Here is a 15,174-nt window from a genome sequence, read left to right on the forward strand (position 1 = left end):
GGCTGTGCCCTTAGAAGCCGTGAGCCTGGCTTAGTCACTCCCACCCTGAGACCTGTCTCGCTTCCACGGAGGCTGGGGGAGATGGAAGGAAATGCGCCCTCGACAGCACCTGGGCCACAGCAGGTGTCGGACGTGGCGGCCTTGCCCTTGCAGCGACCACACCTGCCCCGAAGGCAGCCGGCGGGGTCTGGTGGAGGATGCAGCCCTCCCGAAGCTGTTTCCTAACTGGGTGCGCCCCAAACTCCGAGCCCAGAACCTTCTCCTGCCTCCCAGCAGCCCTCAGGGCCACAGCTCCACAGGCGATGGTCAGTCGGGTTTTATTTATGACAGCGTCTTAGAACACACACATCCCACCCAGGAACGGAAACGTACAGCAGGCGGCTTCCATCGCTTCCATACACTATGTACAGCCGGCGGCAGAGGTACACACACACACACTTGTGCTCGCCACTGCGGGAGGACAGCGAGCCGGGAGGGCCCCGCTCGCGTCACCCGTCACCCCGGCGCTCCGCTCCCACTCCCTGCTTCCCTGCTCAGCCCTGGGGGCACAGCTTCAAAGGACAGAGTCAGGCGAGGAGGGGGCTGGGGATGGGCAGGGGCCAGATGATGACCCAGAACCTCCCCGCAGATTCTGTCCTTGCGCTTACGAGGGCAGCGGAGGGTCAGGGAGCCAGCAGGGGCGGCCCAGGCCCTGGAAGGCCTGAGGAGGCCTTGGCCCAGCAGGGGAAGCAGCAAATGCTTCCCTGTCCGCGATGGCAAAGGGACAGAAGCCACAGGTCTGGGCCCTGCAGCGGGAAGGCGCTCATCACTCCTGCAGGGCGGACCCGGCCCCAGATGACATCGGGGGAGCCCGGCAGGGTTGGCGGGGGGCTGGGCGCCGACCTCACAGCAGGCAGCTGCTGCCCGCAGCCCCCACACCAGGAGGCACGAGGGGTCCCAGCGACCCAGCGTCCTCCCTCCCCACAGCGGCTGTGCTCTTAAGTGCCCTGCGCCCACCACACAGCCCAGGGGCGGGCAGCAGGGCCATCACCGAGGACCGGGCATTTCCCGAGCTGCAGCCGGGCCGCAGGTGCACCGGCCTCCGCCTGGCCGATTGCCCCCGGCAGGCGCCGGAGGTGCTCCGGTGGAGCCTGGGAGGGGTCAGTCACTCACAGGAAAGCAAACACTGAACTGGTTCACACCGAGACCAGGGCCTGGTCCCGACGGCCACGGGGATGGGAGCCACCTTCCGCCCCAGGAGGCTGCAGTCAGCTTCAAAGGTGTGGACGGGGTCTCGGCCCCAGACGTGGGCACTCTGGGGTCCAAGCTCTTCAGGCTCAATAGGGTAGGGACCCCGGCTGTGCCCAGCTGTGTGAAGATCCAGGGTCTGCACGGGGCCCCCGGCACACACATGCAGCTTGGTCTCAAGTCTTAGGGACGGGCACGGAGGGACAGGAAGTAACGGGATTGGTCCCAGGATCAGGATGAGCTGGGCCCCTGCGGTCTAACTCCGGCCGGGGCCCGTTGTGCTCCATGGCAACCATACTGTGCTTCCGACACATGGGGTCTTGTGCGCTGAGCGGAGCTGGGGCCTGCCCCGGCCCTGGGCCTCGGGCTCCCTGAGAGAGCGGCAGGGACGGCGCCCGTGGAGCACAGCTCGGAGCGGCCCAGGCCTCCCGGGGACGTAAGTCAGTGACGCTCTCCAGGACAGCAGAGCCGGCCCCGCATGAGGTAGCTGACCCAGCAGAAACAGCAGGACACAGCGTGGCGCCCAGCACCTCTCCTGGGGCTGAAGAGCACCCGGGCACGGGCAGCCCGGTGTGGGTCTCCCAGCTCCGGCAGCGTGTACGTCAACAGCCGTGCGAGGCGTCTTCCCTACGGGCGGTAAGTTTCTGCGGCAGGTGGCTGGGGAGGGGCGGACGTGGGTGGGAAGAGACTTGCGGCCACTTCTGAGCGCTGAGGGCCCGGCGCCGGGGGACGGGCAGAGGAAGGCCTTGCCGGGGGCTGTCCAGGTGCCCAGGGCCGGGTTCAGGTGCTCCTCACAGGTCGGCACAGCCAGAGTCCAGCAGCACGTCCCTGAGGGCCACGCGCGAGCAGCCGTGGGAGGAGGACAGGCCCCCCAGCCTTCCCTGGGCCACGGCAGCCACCCTGGCCCCAGCTCAGCAGTCCCAAAGTCACCGTGCCCTAGGGACGGAGCCCAGGGCCGGTGACCGCCACACGGCCGGTGTGGGCAGGGAGGGGGCCTGGGGAGCGTTCCTGCAAATCCACAGTTGCCCCAACAGGGGGCGCCGGGAGGCCTCAGTCCCAGAGGAAGGAGGAAGCAGCTCACTGAGGGGGGCCCACGCCCAGGCCGGTGTTAAGGCTAGAAAGCGCGGCTGCTGACAAAACCAGGGTGGAAGAAGCGTGGGGAGCCCCGAGATGGGGGGAGCCCCCGGGGCTGGGTGGGGAGCCCAGGGACCCTCAGCTCCCAACTTGCCGGGGGGCTGTCCACTGAGCTGCTCTCTGTGTGACCTCGCAGGCCCTGCCTTTCTGGGGGTGGTGGGCACGAGCCCCTGGGGTAGAAGACACGTGTGGCGCTGCGGGCGTGGCTGGTGTGAGGCTGCCCGGCACGGGTGCCAGGCCCCAGGACGGGGGAAGGCACTGTAGCGCTGGGCGGCCTGGAGGGTCCCCGGGGGCAGGGGCGGGGACAGGCCCAAGCTGCAGAGTGGGAGGGGGCACTCCCCTCCTGTGCGCAGCACACAGAGGCAGTGGCCCTGGGGGTTCCTGGCCCCAACCCCCCAAGAGAGGAGGGAGAGTACACGTGGGAAGAAACTTCAAGTCAGTTTCCAGGAGGCAACAGCAAAAAACAAAAACAAAAACATAATAAATTAAACGGCTGGAGTATTTCTGACCATCTCCCCAAGCAGCTCCACCCTGGCCCCCTGGGAGAGGCCCCTGAGCCACTGCTGGGGCCCCCAGGGTACAGGGCCAGCTGCCTGCACCTGGCTCCCGGGGTTACCTGAGGACTCGGCTCAGAGGCAGGTGCAGTGGCTCGGAGGCCGGGCTGGGACACAGGGGAGGCCCGCTCGTGGTGGGGGCGCCACGGGGCTGGGCTGTGCTGCTTCAGTTCCCCTCTGAGCCCCGGGGAAAGGCCCGGAGGCTCAGCGGAGACCACCCGGTGGAAGAGGGAGGAAGAGGGATGACGCCCCTTGGCTGCGTGGCTCAGTCTCCCAACCTCTCTCTGAGGGGCAGTGCTCGGTGGGAAGGCCAAGAGCAAGCAGGGTGGGAGGGGCCGCAGCCTCCGCCCCCAGCCACAGCTTCCCCTCCACGGTGGCCGGGCGGCTGGGGCCGAGGGTCGGGCATCCCTCGGACCTCGCTCCTAGGATGCGACTCCGGGCACCCTCCGCACGCTCCAGAACTTCACCGTCAGGTCACTGTGGGGAGGACAGAGAGGGGCCGGTGAGCCCACGAGGGGTGGCAGGCAGGATCCCCGGGCTCCCCAAGCGTGGCTGGGCCGTGGGGCAGGCACTGCTCAGGCAGGTGGGCTGCAGGCTGGGCGTGCAGGGCAGGGGTCAGGCCCATCCCTGGCCCCGAGGGACCTCGGGGCTTCCTCTGTGGCTGTGGCTTTGTTTGGTTGGGGTCTGGATGCTCCCCCCTGCTCAGCACCTGGCACCCCTCTCGGGGGGGGCGCTCCCCCTGCTCATGCTTGGAAGGGGGCGGGGGCGGGGCCGCGTCTCTGGGCCAGGCAGGCGAGAAAGGGCGAGCAGGAAGGGGGGAAAAAGGATCTCGTACCGTGAAGAAGCAGCTCAGATCGAAGTGGGGGGAGAGGGGGGAGGAGAGAGGGGAGAGAGAGAGAGAGACAGGGTGGGGGGTCAGGGCAGGGTGGTGGCGCGGCCCTTTATGGCCAGGACTCGGCGAGGAAGGCAGGGGGTGAGTCCAGGGACGTAATTCCACAGCTTTACCCGGCAGTCACTGTGGGGGGGAAGAGAGGAGAGAGGAGGGGCCGGTGGACACGGGAGGGGGGAGGGGCACAGTGGGAACGAGAGATGAGGAGGCTGAGCAGCGCCCATGGGGCCGAGGGCCCGGTGCTCGATGACCACAGGGCCCAGAGTTGGGGCTGGCGGGGTGGGGGCAGGGCCTGGCTAGCAGGTGCGGCCTGAGATACCGCAGAGACTGCTGCTCGGGCCGACAGGCGGCTTAAGTCCAGCCGGGGGCCCAGCAGCTCCCCGCGCCCCTGCCCACTGCAGTGCCTGGCACTGGTGGGCACGCGGTGAAGGCTGGCACGGGCTGGGTACAGAAAGAGGGGGCGCGGGGGCAGCGGCAGGGCCCTGAGCCTGCCGGCTCCCTGCCCACGCCAGGAAGCGGGCGGTGGGGGCAGGGGAGCAGAGGCGGCCCGTCTGCGCGGCACCCACCTGGAGGCCGTGAAGATGTGCTTGGCGTTGGTGCAGATGGCGTTGATGGGGCTGTCGTGGCCCTTGATCTCACCGATGGGCGTGAAGTTGTCCACGTTCCAGACCTTGATGACGCCGGCTCGGCAGGCGCTCAGCAGCATGGGGCGGCCCGGGACGAAGGCCAGGGCGCACACCCAGTCCTTGTGTGCGTTGGGGATTTGCTGCAGGAGGAGCGGGCGGTGAGGTGGGAGGGGACTGGCCTGGGGCCCCTCTTGCTGGTGGCTGGACAGTCGCGCAGGGAAGCGTCACGGGTCACATGGGCTGGGGGCTCTGGGGGCCCAGGGCGGATCCTTCTGCCCCCAGAGGGGTCAGGCTGACGCAAGCTCCCCAAAGTCAGGGGCAGCTGGGAAAGCCGGCCGCCCTGGGGGGAGCCCAGACCCTGGGGAGCTGTGCCCCTCCCCCCGCACCTGGATGAGCTCCTGCTGCTCCAGGTCCCACTTCTTGATGCCGTTGTCGCGGGAACCACTGAACAGGACGTCTCCCTGGATGGCGAGACACTCAATGCCATCGTAGTGCGGCGGCTCGAAGTTGTGGGTGGGGCCGATGGTGCCGGTCACACACTCGCCCAGCTCGAACATCTGAGTTGGGGGGGGGAGGGACAGGCTGAGGGCCCGGCCCGCTGGTGAAGGGAGGAGCCTCCCCAGGGCTCCTGGGAGAGGGGCCACTTCTTCCAAGGGACTGGGGACCCTGAAGGCCCAGGGCCTGAACCTCCCCGTGGGGACTGGTGACTGGGCTAATCACTGGACAGTCCCCAGCTAAATAAGCAGCTACTGAGAAGAAAGGTCCCCTTGGGGTAGGAGCCCCCTTTATAACACTTTTGCTTTTTAAGAAATTAAACTGGGGCCAGCGCTGTGGTGCAGCAGGAAAAGCCTCTGCCTGCAACACTGGCATCCCTTATGTTGTGCTGGTTCGAGTCCCGGCTGCTCCACTTCTGATCCAGCTCCCTGCTAATGGCCTGGGAAAGCAGCAGAGGATGGCTCAAGTGCCGGGGTCCCTGCACCCACGTGGGAGACCTGGAGGGAGCTCCCGGCTCCAGTCTGGCACGGTCCTGGCCATTGTGGCCATTTGGGTAGTGAGTCAGTAGATGGAAGGCCTCTCTGCCTTTCCCTCTAACTCTGCTTCTCAAATAAATAAAATAAATCTTTAAAATTTTCAAATTAAATGTAGCATTACAGGTTCTGTAACTACAACACTCCTCCCAGTCCTCCCTCTCCTCCCCTCCTCCCTCCCTACTGCCTTGCAGTGCAACCACAGAGCTCCGGCTACACTGGCATAATTAGGTGGCAGACCCAATTAGCATTGTTTGAACATTTGTTGCTTTGTTTTTTCCTATTTATTATTTTCATAGTGGCATTGCATCCTGTTTGTGGATTTTCCAGACTTTTCTTGAATATTCTAGAATTCCAGAATATTCTGCACTTAGACATTTAGGTTGTTCCAAATTCTGTGCCGTTTACAGAGTAGCACAGCCGTGTAATGTCCTACACTCGTCATCCGGCCTTCTTTGGGATGGTTTCTTCAGCACAGACCCCCAGGGGTCTCCCTGTACTCCCAAGGTGAGAGGGCAAAGGGCGGGGAGGAGTGCAAGAGGCACTGACACTCAGGGCTCAGGCTGAGGCAGCCTCAGGTACCTTGACATAGTGGTCCTTGGAGCCGGTCACCACGAGGTCGTGCTGGCTGGCGGTCTGGGTGACCGTCAGACACATCACGGGGCCGATGTGGCCAGTCAGCTTGCCAATGGGCTGGAACCTGCAGTGGGGAGAGGCCAGCCAGGGCAGGTGGATTGGGAGGACCTGTGGCTGGGGTGGGAGTTCTGCCTCGGGGACAGCAGGCCTGGCCAGGACACAGCTCCTCCCCTCCAAGCGAGATCAAGAACCTCGACTTAAGGTGCTCCCTGTCCCAGGGGCCCCAAGTCCGGCAGCGCAGGGAAGAGGAGGGGTAGCTGCGGTCCTGCCCATCCCGGGCGCTCCTCCCAGGCTGAGACCAGGGAGCCGCCCTGGGCCCCTCGCTGACCTGCTGAGCTCCCAGATGCGGACGGCGTTGCCTGAGGCGGCGTACAGCATGCTGCCCGAGGGGCTGAGTGCGATCTGGTTGATCTGATGCTCCCCCTGGGCACTGGTGATGGCGCGGGTGGACGTGGCGGCACAGGCGTCCCCTGAGATCACCTGGCCTGAGGACCTGCCCACGAGGACCAGAGGCAAGGCTATCGGTCAAAATGGTCTGTCCACGTGGGCCAGGAGACCGATGAAACCCCACTCAGAGCAGCCCCCCCGAGCCACTTCTTCCAGGGAGCTTTCCTGGACTGAACAGACAGCAACAGCTCTCCCGAGAAGTGAGACAGGGTAGAGAGCTCCACCCCAGCCCAGCAGGACAGGTGACCACGTGGCCTGCCCGTGTGCTCAGGCGCTGGCCGGGAGGCTGTACCACGGGGTCATGGGACTCAGTCTGGACTCGGGTCTCATGACGATCACCTGACCCGAGTCTGTTTCACCATCTGTGAAAAGGTGATAATGCCCACTCTCTTTACCTTGTTCTAAAAAAATTTTAAGAGCAACTCTAGGCTCCCAGCAGAACCGAACAGAAGGTACTGAGGTTGCTCATATGCCAGCCCCCAGCTTCCCACCCCCACTAGTGTAGTGCATCTGTTACAATGGATGAACCTGCAGGGACTGACAGCTGCCCTGAGCCCACAGTTTGTGGCTACGCCCAGGACAGTCCGAGTAAGCCAGCGATGACACACCTCTCCATTATAGGGGAACCTCATGGCCCCAGAAGGCCTTGGCGCTCACTTTTTACGGATCAACTTAAGGAACAGATGGTAGCTGACAATGTACATGTAGGGACAAAGCACGCTCCTCGCTTAAAATGACTTTGTTTTGCAGGGGTCCTGGTCTCAGCTCTGTCTCCCCGGGGTCTGCCGGCCTGTCAGGCCAGGGCTCATGGCCATCGGGTGGCCTATCCCTGCAGGCAGCCGATGGCTTCTGTCCGCTGGTCTCAAGGGCAGGGCTTGGGGGACTGGGATGAAGGTAGAGGGTAAGCAGGCTAAAGGCTCGCCACGCTGCTGCTGCCCCGGACACCGTCTCCCAACCCAAGGCCCCCAGGGTCAAGCCAAGGCCCCGGGCCGGGAAGAGCCTTGTGCTCATGGACCCAGGTTGAGCTGTTTCGTGGGTCACTTGGGCTGGGAAGCCTGCACGCGAGGGGCGGCAGGTGGGTCACTTACGTGAGGGTCCGAATGCACTTGGCCGAGTCCCGGATGTCCCACACCTTGATGTAGGAGGTGGACACGGAGAACACGAGCCCCGAGAGGCCGCAGTACTTGATGGACACCACGTTGTTGGGGTGGCCCTTCAGGGCTGCGATCTCCTGCCCCGTGACTAAGTTCCACATCTTGCAGCTGCGGTCTGGGGGGGGGGGGGAGACAGATGTTGGTCACCAGGGCTCAGGCAGCTCCCCCCAGGCAGAGAGGGAGGGAAACACGGAGGTGTGTGCTTGTGGCCAAGACCTCAGATCTCAGACCAGAGCGTCTCAAGCAAACGTGCCACAAACACCAGTGCCGTGAGCATCGCCGAGCTGTCCCGGGCCAAGATGAAATTCTCCAGCCCTCAGTGCCTGTTCCTACAGACGCTAACAGCTGATGAAATAAGTGAACAAGTGGACAGCAAATCTTAGGGGAAAGCTGCGAATCAATCAACAGCTCCTGGGTTGACAGCTCTCCCTGCCCCTGCCCCGGAGACGCAGACACTCGCGCTGCTGCCACGTGTGCCTGCTGCAGGCTGACGCCTCCGCTGGTACCTGTTGACTGCTACTGCGACCGAGACAGTGTGCCTAACCCTGGGGAGGCCTGCTGCAGACAGCCAGGGACTGCTTAGCCGCAGGTACGGGTTTGACGTCAGGGTTACAAGCACACGAGGTGGGGCTACTGAGAAGCTTCCTGAAGTTTCCGAGGTCAGGATGGAGCCCCAGGGTCAGGTATGAGGGAAGAATCAGCCAGGGGGCGGGGACGGCGCTGTGGCATAGTGGGCTAAGCCTCTGCCTGCGGTGCCGGAATCCCATATGGGCACAGGTTCGAGTTCTGGCTGCTCCTCTTCCGATCCAGCTCTGCTGTGGCCTGGGAAGGCAGTGGAGGATGGCCCGAGTGCTTGGGCCCTGCACCATGCAGGAGACCTGGAGGAGGCTCCTGGCTTTGGATCGGCTCAGCTCCAGCCACTGCGGCCATGTGGGGAGTGAACCAGCAGATGGAAGACCTTTCTCTCTGTCTATAACTCTACCTCTCAAATAAATAAATACATAAATAAAATCAATCTTTTAAAAAAAAAAGAATCGGGGCACATGGGATGGGAGCTTCGGGGCACGGCAGGAGACAAAGGAGGTGCCCAGTGTGGTGGCCCCCGTGCCCTCAACTCCTGGGGACTCTGTGCTTTATCTCCTTCACAGTCCACGCAGGCAGAAGGAGAGCTGGGGGGACTCTCACCCGACGTGGCCAGTCGGGGCTCCACGCACCTTTGGACCCGGTGAAAAGCAACTCGTCTGTGGCATCCAGGCAGAGGATGGGCTTGGTGTGGCCCTCGGCCATGGAGATGCACTGCAGCGGGGCCGTCCGAGCGCCCTTGGCTCCTCCAACAGGCGTGATGACGCCCCTTCCGGGAGAGAGGGAGAGAGGGCACAGCCGTCAGCCCCAGGGATCGCGGCCGGGCTGCCAGAGGTGCAGAGCTGAGAGGGGACCAAGGCAGAGAGGGGACGAGAGCCTAATGACAGAGACTGCGGCCAAACTCCACTGGGGTCGAGAGCAGGAACGGGCTGTTAGGGCGGCGAGGGCCTGCCTTGTACGGCGATCTGTTAGTCGGCGTCCCCAGCACTCCCAGGAAGCAAGCCGCATCCTAGGCCTGGATGGAAGGAGCAGGAGGCGTGGGCCCTTCCCCTGGAAAGCTCCCATCTCACAGCGCCTGGCCCAGATGTGGCCACAGAACACATGCAGGCCCCCGGGGGTGGGGCAGAGGCCAAGTGCTGGAGTCAGCCTCTCCGAGCTCCTTCAGCCGCCAAGGGTGAGAGGAAGGGGGCAGAGATGGCCAGGCCTCACCAACACACACACACGTACACGCATGTGCACGCATGCTGCCACAGCCTTGTGGGCCAGCACGGTCAGACCTGTGACTGCCTTGACCAAGAGGTGGATCCCTTTAGGAAGCCCAGCCCTGCCGGGGCCTCTGGAGTGAGGCCCTGCAGATGCGGCATGGCACCCTCGCCCCGGAGACGCCATGAGAGAAGGAGGGGGGCCGGCCCACGGGAGGGCAAGGCACGCGCCATGCAGCCCCGGGTGGCTCTGAGGATGGAGACCACGGACTGTATTCCTCTTAGTAAAGGCGCCGGCTGAGTCACGTTTGAAAACAGATTCTCGCTCTTGCTCAAAGCACATGCTGCCCCTGACTGACAGAAATGACCGATGTCCCGGGCAGGGCTCCTCAAACTGCAGCACCCCCCCACACACCTCCCAGGGCCCAGCTTGGCCCAGAGTCTCTCACACACAGACGGCGCCCCCAGGCGGCCCTGCGCCCACTCTGACACGCGTTTGGGAACTGGCAGTGTGTCTGGAGAGGAGGCCGAGTGTGCCATGCAAACACGTCAGGAGGGCCAGGAGGCTGACTCTCCCATGGCGATGGCCACGACAAAGGCTCGCTGCCCACAGTGGCGAAGGGGCCGGCAGCACGCACGCCAGGACGACTGGAGCCGGGGAGGAAGCTGGGCCCAGCAGGCCGGAGACTTGTTCCTGGCTGTGGGATGTCATGGTGGTGCTAGGGAGGACTCGCCTTGGCTCATCCCACTGGCCGGGGTAGGGGGCAGGGACCTGCATATCCGGGTGCCACCAGACGTGGGCGGGGCAGTGCCCCCATGGTGTCCTTCTCAGAGCCCAGGTCTAAAGAGTTGGCCACTCTGGCCCAAGCTGAGTGAGCCACAGGGTCCCGGGCACAGCCCGTGACGCAGCAGCCCAGCTGGCCCTCAGCTCCAGCCCTGGCCTGCCCCAGGTGTCCACGCCCTGTCCCCTGCCCGCCCAGGCCGTGAGGGAGGAGAGAACCAGATTGGCCACAAGCAGCTGCACCCCCAAGCCCCCAGCTCCAGCCGGGTGTGGCGCAGTCAGAGGCCATGCCGCCGGGTGCCCTGAGAGGGAGGAACCATGAGGCAGGGACAGGTGTGGGGAGGGCCAGGGAGAGGAGGGGCTGCATGCAGAGGGCCGGGTGTGCAGGCGGGACAGAGAGCAGAGAGTGGGGGCCCAACACGGGAGACATTCTGTGTGTACCTCAGGGCCTCCGACACAGAGGAGTCGCTGTCGTCAGACCTGGGGAGGGCAGAAAATTAGCTGGATTAGGGGGAGAGAGGAAACACACACAGGGCGGCAGAGGCGGCAGCAGCACCAGGTCAGAGGGCGGGTTATTCTCTTCAAGGGGAGCGGAGAGAGGCAGAGGAGGGAGGGCCTTCAAGGGAAGCGGGGAGGGGGTGGGAGGGCAGCTCTGCGAGCCGGGGGGGGCCGGCCCAGGATGAGCACTCGGGGGTCCCCCGGCTAGCAGAGGGGGTGGGGAGGGGCTGTGGGAGGTGTGGGCGCGCTGGCCGCACACTGGGGGAGACAGTTGGGGCTGTTGGTTGGTTCCAAGCTCTCCGGCTGCCCCACGGGACAAGCTGGGGGCACGCCCCCACCCCAGCAATGCTAGTGCCTGCCTGAGGCCGGACGGAGGTGCCGGGAGCTGCCTCTCCGGCCACCCTTCAGGAGCTCACTTATTTACAAGGTCCACTGTCCCCAGGAAGTCCCCGGGACCTTGCACCACGCCCCTGCCCCAAGACCAGGGCCACTGGCAAGACCCAGGCCTCTGGGAGACGATTAGATTGGGCAGATGGAGTCTTTGGGGGCCTGTGCACTGTGATGGCCTGGAGGCGGGGTGCACCCTGCGTGGCTGGGCCGGGCCTGAGCTGAGGCAGCCTGGGAAGGAGGGACCACTCACAGAGCCGTAATCTGAGCAGGAAGGGGCATGTGTGTGGCGAGGGGAAGGGCGCGCTCAGCACTGGGTACAAGACCTTCAGGCCTGGGGTGCCCTGGAGGACTCGGCACGGCTGCCTCTGGGGCTAGGGAAGCTTTTCAGGAGGCCCGAGGAGCCCCTACTCCGGGGGGCGCTCAGAGAGTTAGCAGGGGCCAGGCTGGGCCAAGCAGATGGGGACACAGGGAGCATGGGGGTCCCCCCTTTGGCCAGGCAGAGCCCACTGTTCGAAAGTCAGGGCCCTGCTCCCACACTCTCTCTCTCGACCCCTCGAGGGGCCTCGCCCCTCTAACGTAAGGCACAGAAGGTGATGCTCACTGCTGACGGACAGTGGCGAGGGAATGACAGGTGAAGAAGCCAGGGCCCCCTCGGCATGACACCGGGCGACTACAGCGTGACTGCAGCAGGTGTGGGTGCACAGAGGCTGAACCTGCCGTGGCCACCAGGGCGGTGTGTGAGGGCCACCAGGCCTCGGCTGAAGGAGCTGTGGTCAGCCGGGGGAGGGGCCGACACTGAAAGGGAGGAGCTTTGGAGAAAATCGGGTGAGCCAAGGCGATGAAGGGGGCAGTCCCGGGGGGCCTGTGGTGTGCCAGCTCCCAGTGGCCAACCTTGTTGCCAGCACTGGACGCAATCCCGGGGTCAGAGCCTCACCTCTTAGAGGAGCCGCGAGAGCAGGCCTGGGTCCGCCCAGCTCCCTGGGCAATTCCAGCCAGGCCCCTTCCCTCCCCGCCCTCCCAAGCCACCCCTCAGCCCTCCCCTTACTTGTCCAGTGCCGACCCCTGGCTCTGGTTACTGGTGAGCCGAGAGAAGACATTGCGGTCATTGCGGGGCCGAGTGGGAGGGGACGATGGAGGAGTGAATCCCACGTCCGAGGACCTGGTGAGGGGAACAGAGAGGCGACAGTTGGTGGCCACACCCTGCCCGCAGGCCACCCCCGGCACTGGGTTTCCACCGTCTGTCTCAGTGGAGGCCCGAGGGCAGAGCTCCGGTCCCAGCTAAGCTCCTGGGCACGGTCCTGAAAGTCGCCTCAGGTCAGAGGCAGATTCCGTCCCCAGAAGTCATCTACTTCCTAGGTCATGTGTGACACCCAAGGCGGCACGGGCGGAGCGTCTGTCACTCGGGCGTGCCCCAGGAAGGGAGACCCTGTTCCCGGCTTGCACCATGTCCGCTCTCCACGGCCTCAGGGCCCTGTGAGTCTTCTGGTTTTCTGCATTTTTGTCCTTCTTACTGAAGACTTAGCACAGTACTGAGTGCTGTTCAGAGTCCCTGCGCGTCAGAAGCTGTGATGGGGGACGGTGAACATCTTCCTCACCGGGCTGTGAGCCCAGCGCTAAGGATCCCAGCACACGCGTGACGCACGGTTGGGTGCTGACGGGTGGTCGAGTGCGCCGGGAGCAGAGGCCTGCGGGAGCCCACCCCGAATCCCCCCAGCAGCAGTGGTTTGGCGCTGGCCGACCCGGTGTTCACAGCTGCTTTTCAGAACCTAACTCCCATGACGGCAACGCAGGCAGCCGAGCCCCGCCACGAGGCACGGGCGCTTCCTGTACCCCATGGCCCCGCTCCTGCCAAGTTACCATCAGGCTCAGCCTTCGCGAATCCTCCCTCCCTCCAGAGTCGTCACGGGCATGGCCTACAGCCCTCAGGCTGCAGCCTAAGCCTGTTCTCTCGGGTCACAGACGACGTGACAGCTGGTGAGCCTCCAAGTGGACAGACATCCTGTCAACACCTGCCCGGGACCACTTGGCAAGCCCCCGGCTGCGGGCATCGGCTCAGGCCCGGCTGAGGAAGCAGGGCTGTGGCAAGCCTGCCTCTCGCCTCCCACCAAGGCAGCTCCCCAGAGGTCATCTTGAGCCCCGGCTTTCACTGTGTGTGACTAGGTTGAGGCCACCAGACCTCCGAAAATTATGTGCACGGAGGTGACCCACTCTCTGCGGAAGCTCGAGGGGCCTGACCCCATGTGTGGTTGGCCAGCTGAGACATCACGGCTCTGCAGTGACCACTTTGGTTTTTCTTTGAATTTCCACCTCCTCTCCCCAGACAAGGCCTTAGACAGGGCGGAAGTTCCCAAGGATGCTGGTCATGAGAGGCTACAGCACCCCAGTTCAGTGACCGACCCAAGCCACCATAAGGCCACCTATGTTGAGTGCACACCAGCAAACAGCGTGCAGCACGTGGCGGGGCTCCCCACTCCCACGTGCCTGATGGAGGCTCCAGGGCACACATCTGGCCCAGATTAAAAAGGGTACCCCACGGAGCCGGCGCCGGCCAGCGGGTCAAGCAAGCCAGTGCCTGAAGCGCTGGCATCCCACATGAGCGCTGGTTCTATTCCCAGCTGCTCCGCTTCCGAACCAGCTCCCTGCTGATGCTCCTGGGAAGGCAGCGGAAGACGGCTCAAGTGCTTGTCCCCTGCCACCCACGTAGGAAACTCGGAGGGAGCTGAAGCTCCTGGCTTCAGCCTAGCCTGGCCCCGACCGTTGCAGCCATTTGGGGAGCGAATCAGTGGATAGATCTCTCCCTCTCTGTCTGTAACTCTGCATTCTAAATAAATCTTTTTTTTTAAAAGAGGAATTATTTGAAAAAAAGCATAGGGGCTGGTGCTGTGGTGTAGTGGGCTAAGCCTCTGCCTGCCATGCAGGCATGGGTGCCATATGGGCGCCAATTCTAGTCCCAGCTGCTCCTCTTCCAAACCAGCTCTCTGCTATGACCTGAGAGAGCAGTGGAAGATGGCCCAAGTGCTTGGGCCCCTGCATCTGTGTGGGAGACCAGGAAGAAGCTCCTGGCTCCTGGCTTTGGATCTGCTCAGCTCTGGCTGTTGCAGCCACTTGGGGAGTGAACCAGCAGATGGAAGACCTCCCTTTCTTTGTCTTTCCATCTCTCTGTCTGTAACTCTACCTTTCAAATAAATAAATACAATAAAAAAAAAAAAAGAACACGTGATGACCCTCAGAATCAAATCTCACAGCTATTCATGCAACCAAGGACAAGACCAGCAGCGACTCTGGAGCAGGTTCCGGAACATGCTCTGACCTGATGGGCTGCCCTCGGTCATAGGACTTCCTCCGGGTCAGAGGGGACGTCTCCGCGGCTCGAGACTGCCGGGGGCTGCAACAGAAGGGTCCAGTGAAGCCCAGGCCCCGGGCCCTGCTCAGCCACACCCACAGTCCTGGTCCCCTCCTTACAAAGTGCTGCCCCGGGTGGGCAGGCTGACGGTGCGTGAAACCTTGTCCCGGTAGTAGGGGTCTCGGATGGAGAAGCCCACTCCGTCCTCTTTGATCTCGACGAGTGAGGCCAGGGACTTGGTGATGTTCTTGGTGGAGATGTCCAGTGGGGGCCCCAGGCACTCGGCCGACACTGCCTTCATTTGGGCAGACAGCTTGGGTTCACCCTAGGGAAGAAAGGATGTGGTGGGCCAACCAGCCCAAAGGGGATGGCACACAGAGGGGAAAGACGGGGTGGGGCGCCCCAACAGCGGAAGTGGTGCCTCCTTGGCTTACGGGGGAGGAGCTGGTGGAAGGACCTGGGCAGACGTCCCCAGAGACTGCCTCTGCGCCCACAGATGCCTGCAAGCCTCTGGGGTCTCCAGAGACTGCCGCTGCTTGACTGTACCAACCCCGGGCCCTGCCTGACTCCCATGCTGCACACCAGCCGACCAACTAACTCCAGAATTACCCCTGAGTCATTAGGCTCAGCCTGCAGCTCCTTCCTCATCCTCTCTTGGGTCGCCCCTGTGTCGGTTCAGTCTA

At 63.8% G+C, this 15,174-nt stretch overlaps 1 protein-coding gene across 8 annotated transcripts in view; it reads right to left on the reverse strand.

Annotated features, from left to right (window-relative positions):
- Window positions 1-301: 301 nt before the first annotated feature.
- The window catches only part of KIF21B (kinesin family member 21B), a 47,080-nt gene continuing 32,207 nt past the window's right edge, over window positions 302-15,174 (reverse strand). For 2 of the 8 annotated variants that reach the window (XM_089312072.1, XM_089312073.1), the window contains exons 25-35: window positions 14,611-14,816; window positions 14,459-14,533; window positions 12,194-12,307; window positions 8,910-9,046; window positions 7,630-7,810; window positions 6,423-6,587; window positions 6,041-6,158; window positions 4,817-4,987; window positions 4,371-4,570; window positions 3,751-3,930; window positions 302-3,392 (exon numbers count right to left, since the gene is read on the reverse strand). In XM_089312072.1, coding sequence (XP_089168198.1) covers window positions 3,831-3,930; window positions 4,371-4,570; window positions 4,817-4,987; window positions 6,041-6,158; window positions 6,423-6,587; window positions 7,630-7,810; window positions 8,910-9,046; window positions 12,194-12,307; window positions 14,459-14,533; window positions 14,611-14,816 — 1,467 coding nt within the window. In that variant the 3' untranslated portion in view covers window positions 302-3,392; window positions 3,751-3,830. Of the gene's footprint in view, window positions 3,393-3,750; window positions 3,931-4,370; window positions 4,571-4,816; window positions 4,988-6,040; window positions 6,159-6,422; window positions 6,588-7,629; window positions 7,811-8,909; window positions 9,047-10,701; window positions 10,741-12,193; window positions 12,308-14,458; window positions 14,534-14,610; window positions 14,817-15,174 lie in introns of all 8 variants that reach the window. The other 6 variants (XM_070054927.2, XM_070054925.2, XM_070054928.2 and 3 more) reach the window with 4 other exon arrangements.

The sequence above is a fragment of the Oryctolagus cuniculus genome, chromosome 13 (genome assembly GCF_051225735.1).
Source record: "Oryctolagus cuniculus isolate XC-2025 breed Fujian yellow rabbit chromosome 13, ASM5122573v1, whole genome shotgun sequence".
NCBI lineage: Eukaryota > Metazoa > Chordata > Mammalia > Lagomorpha > Leporidae > Oryctolagus > Oryctolagus cuniculus.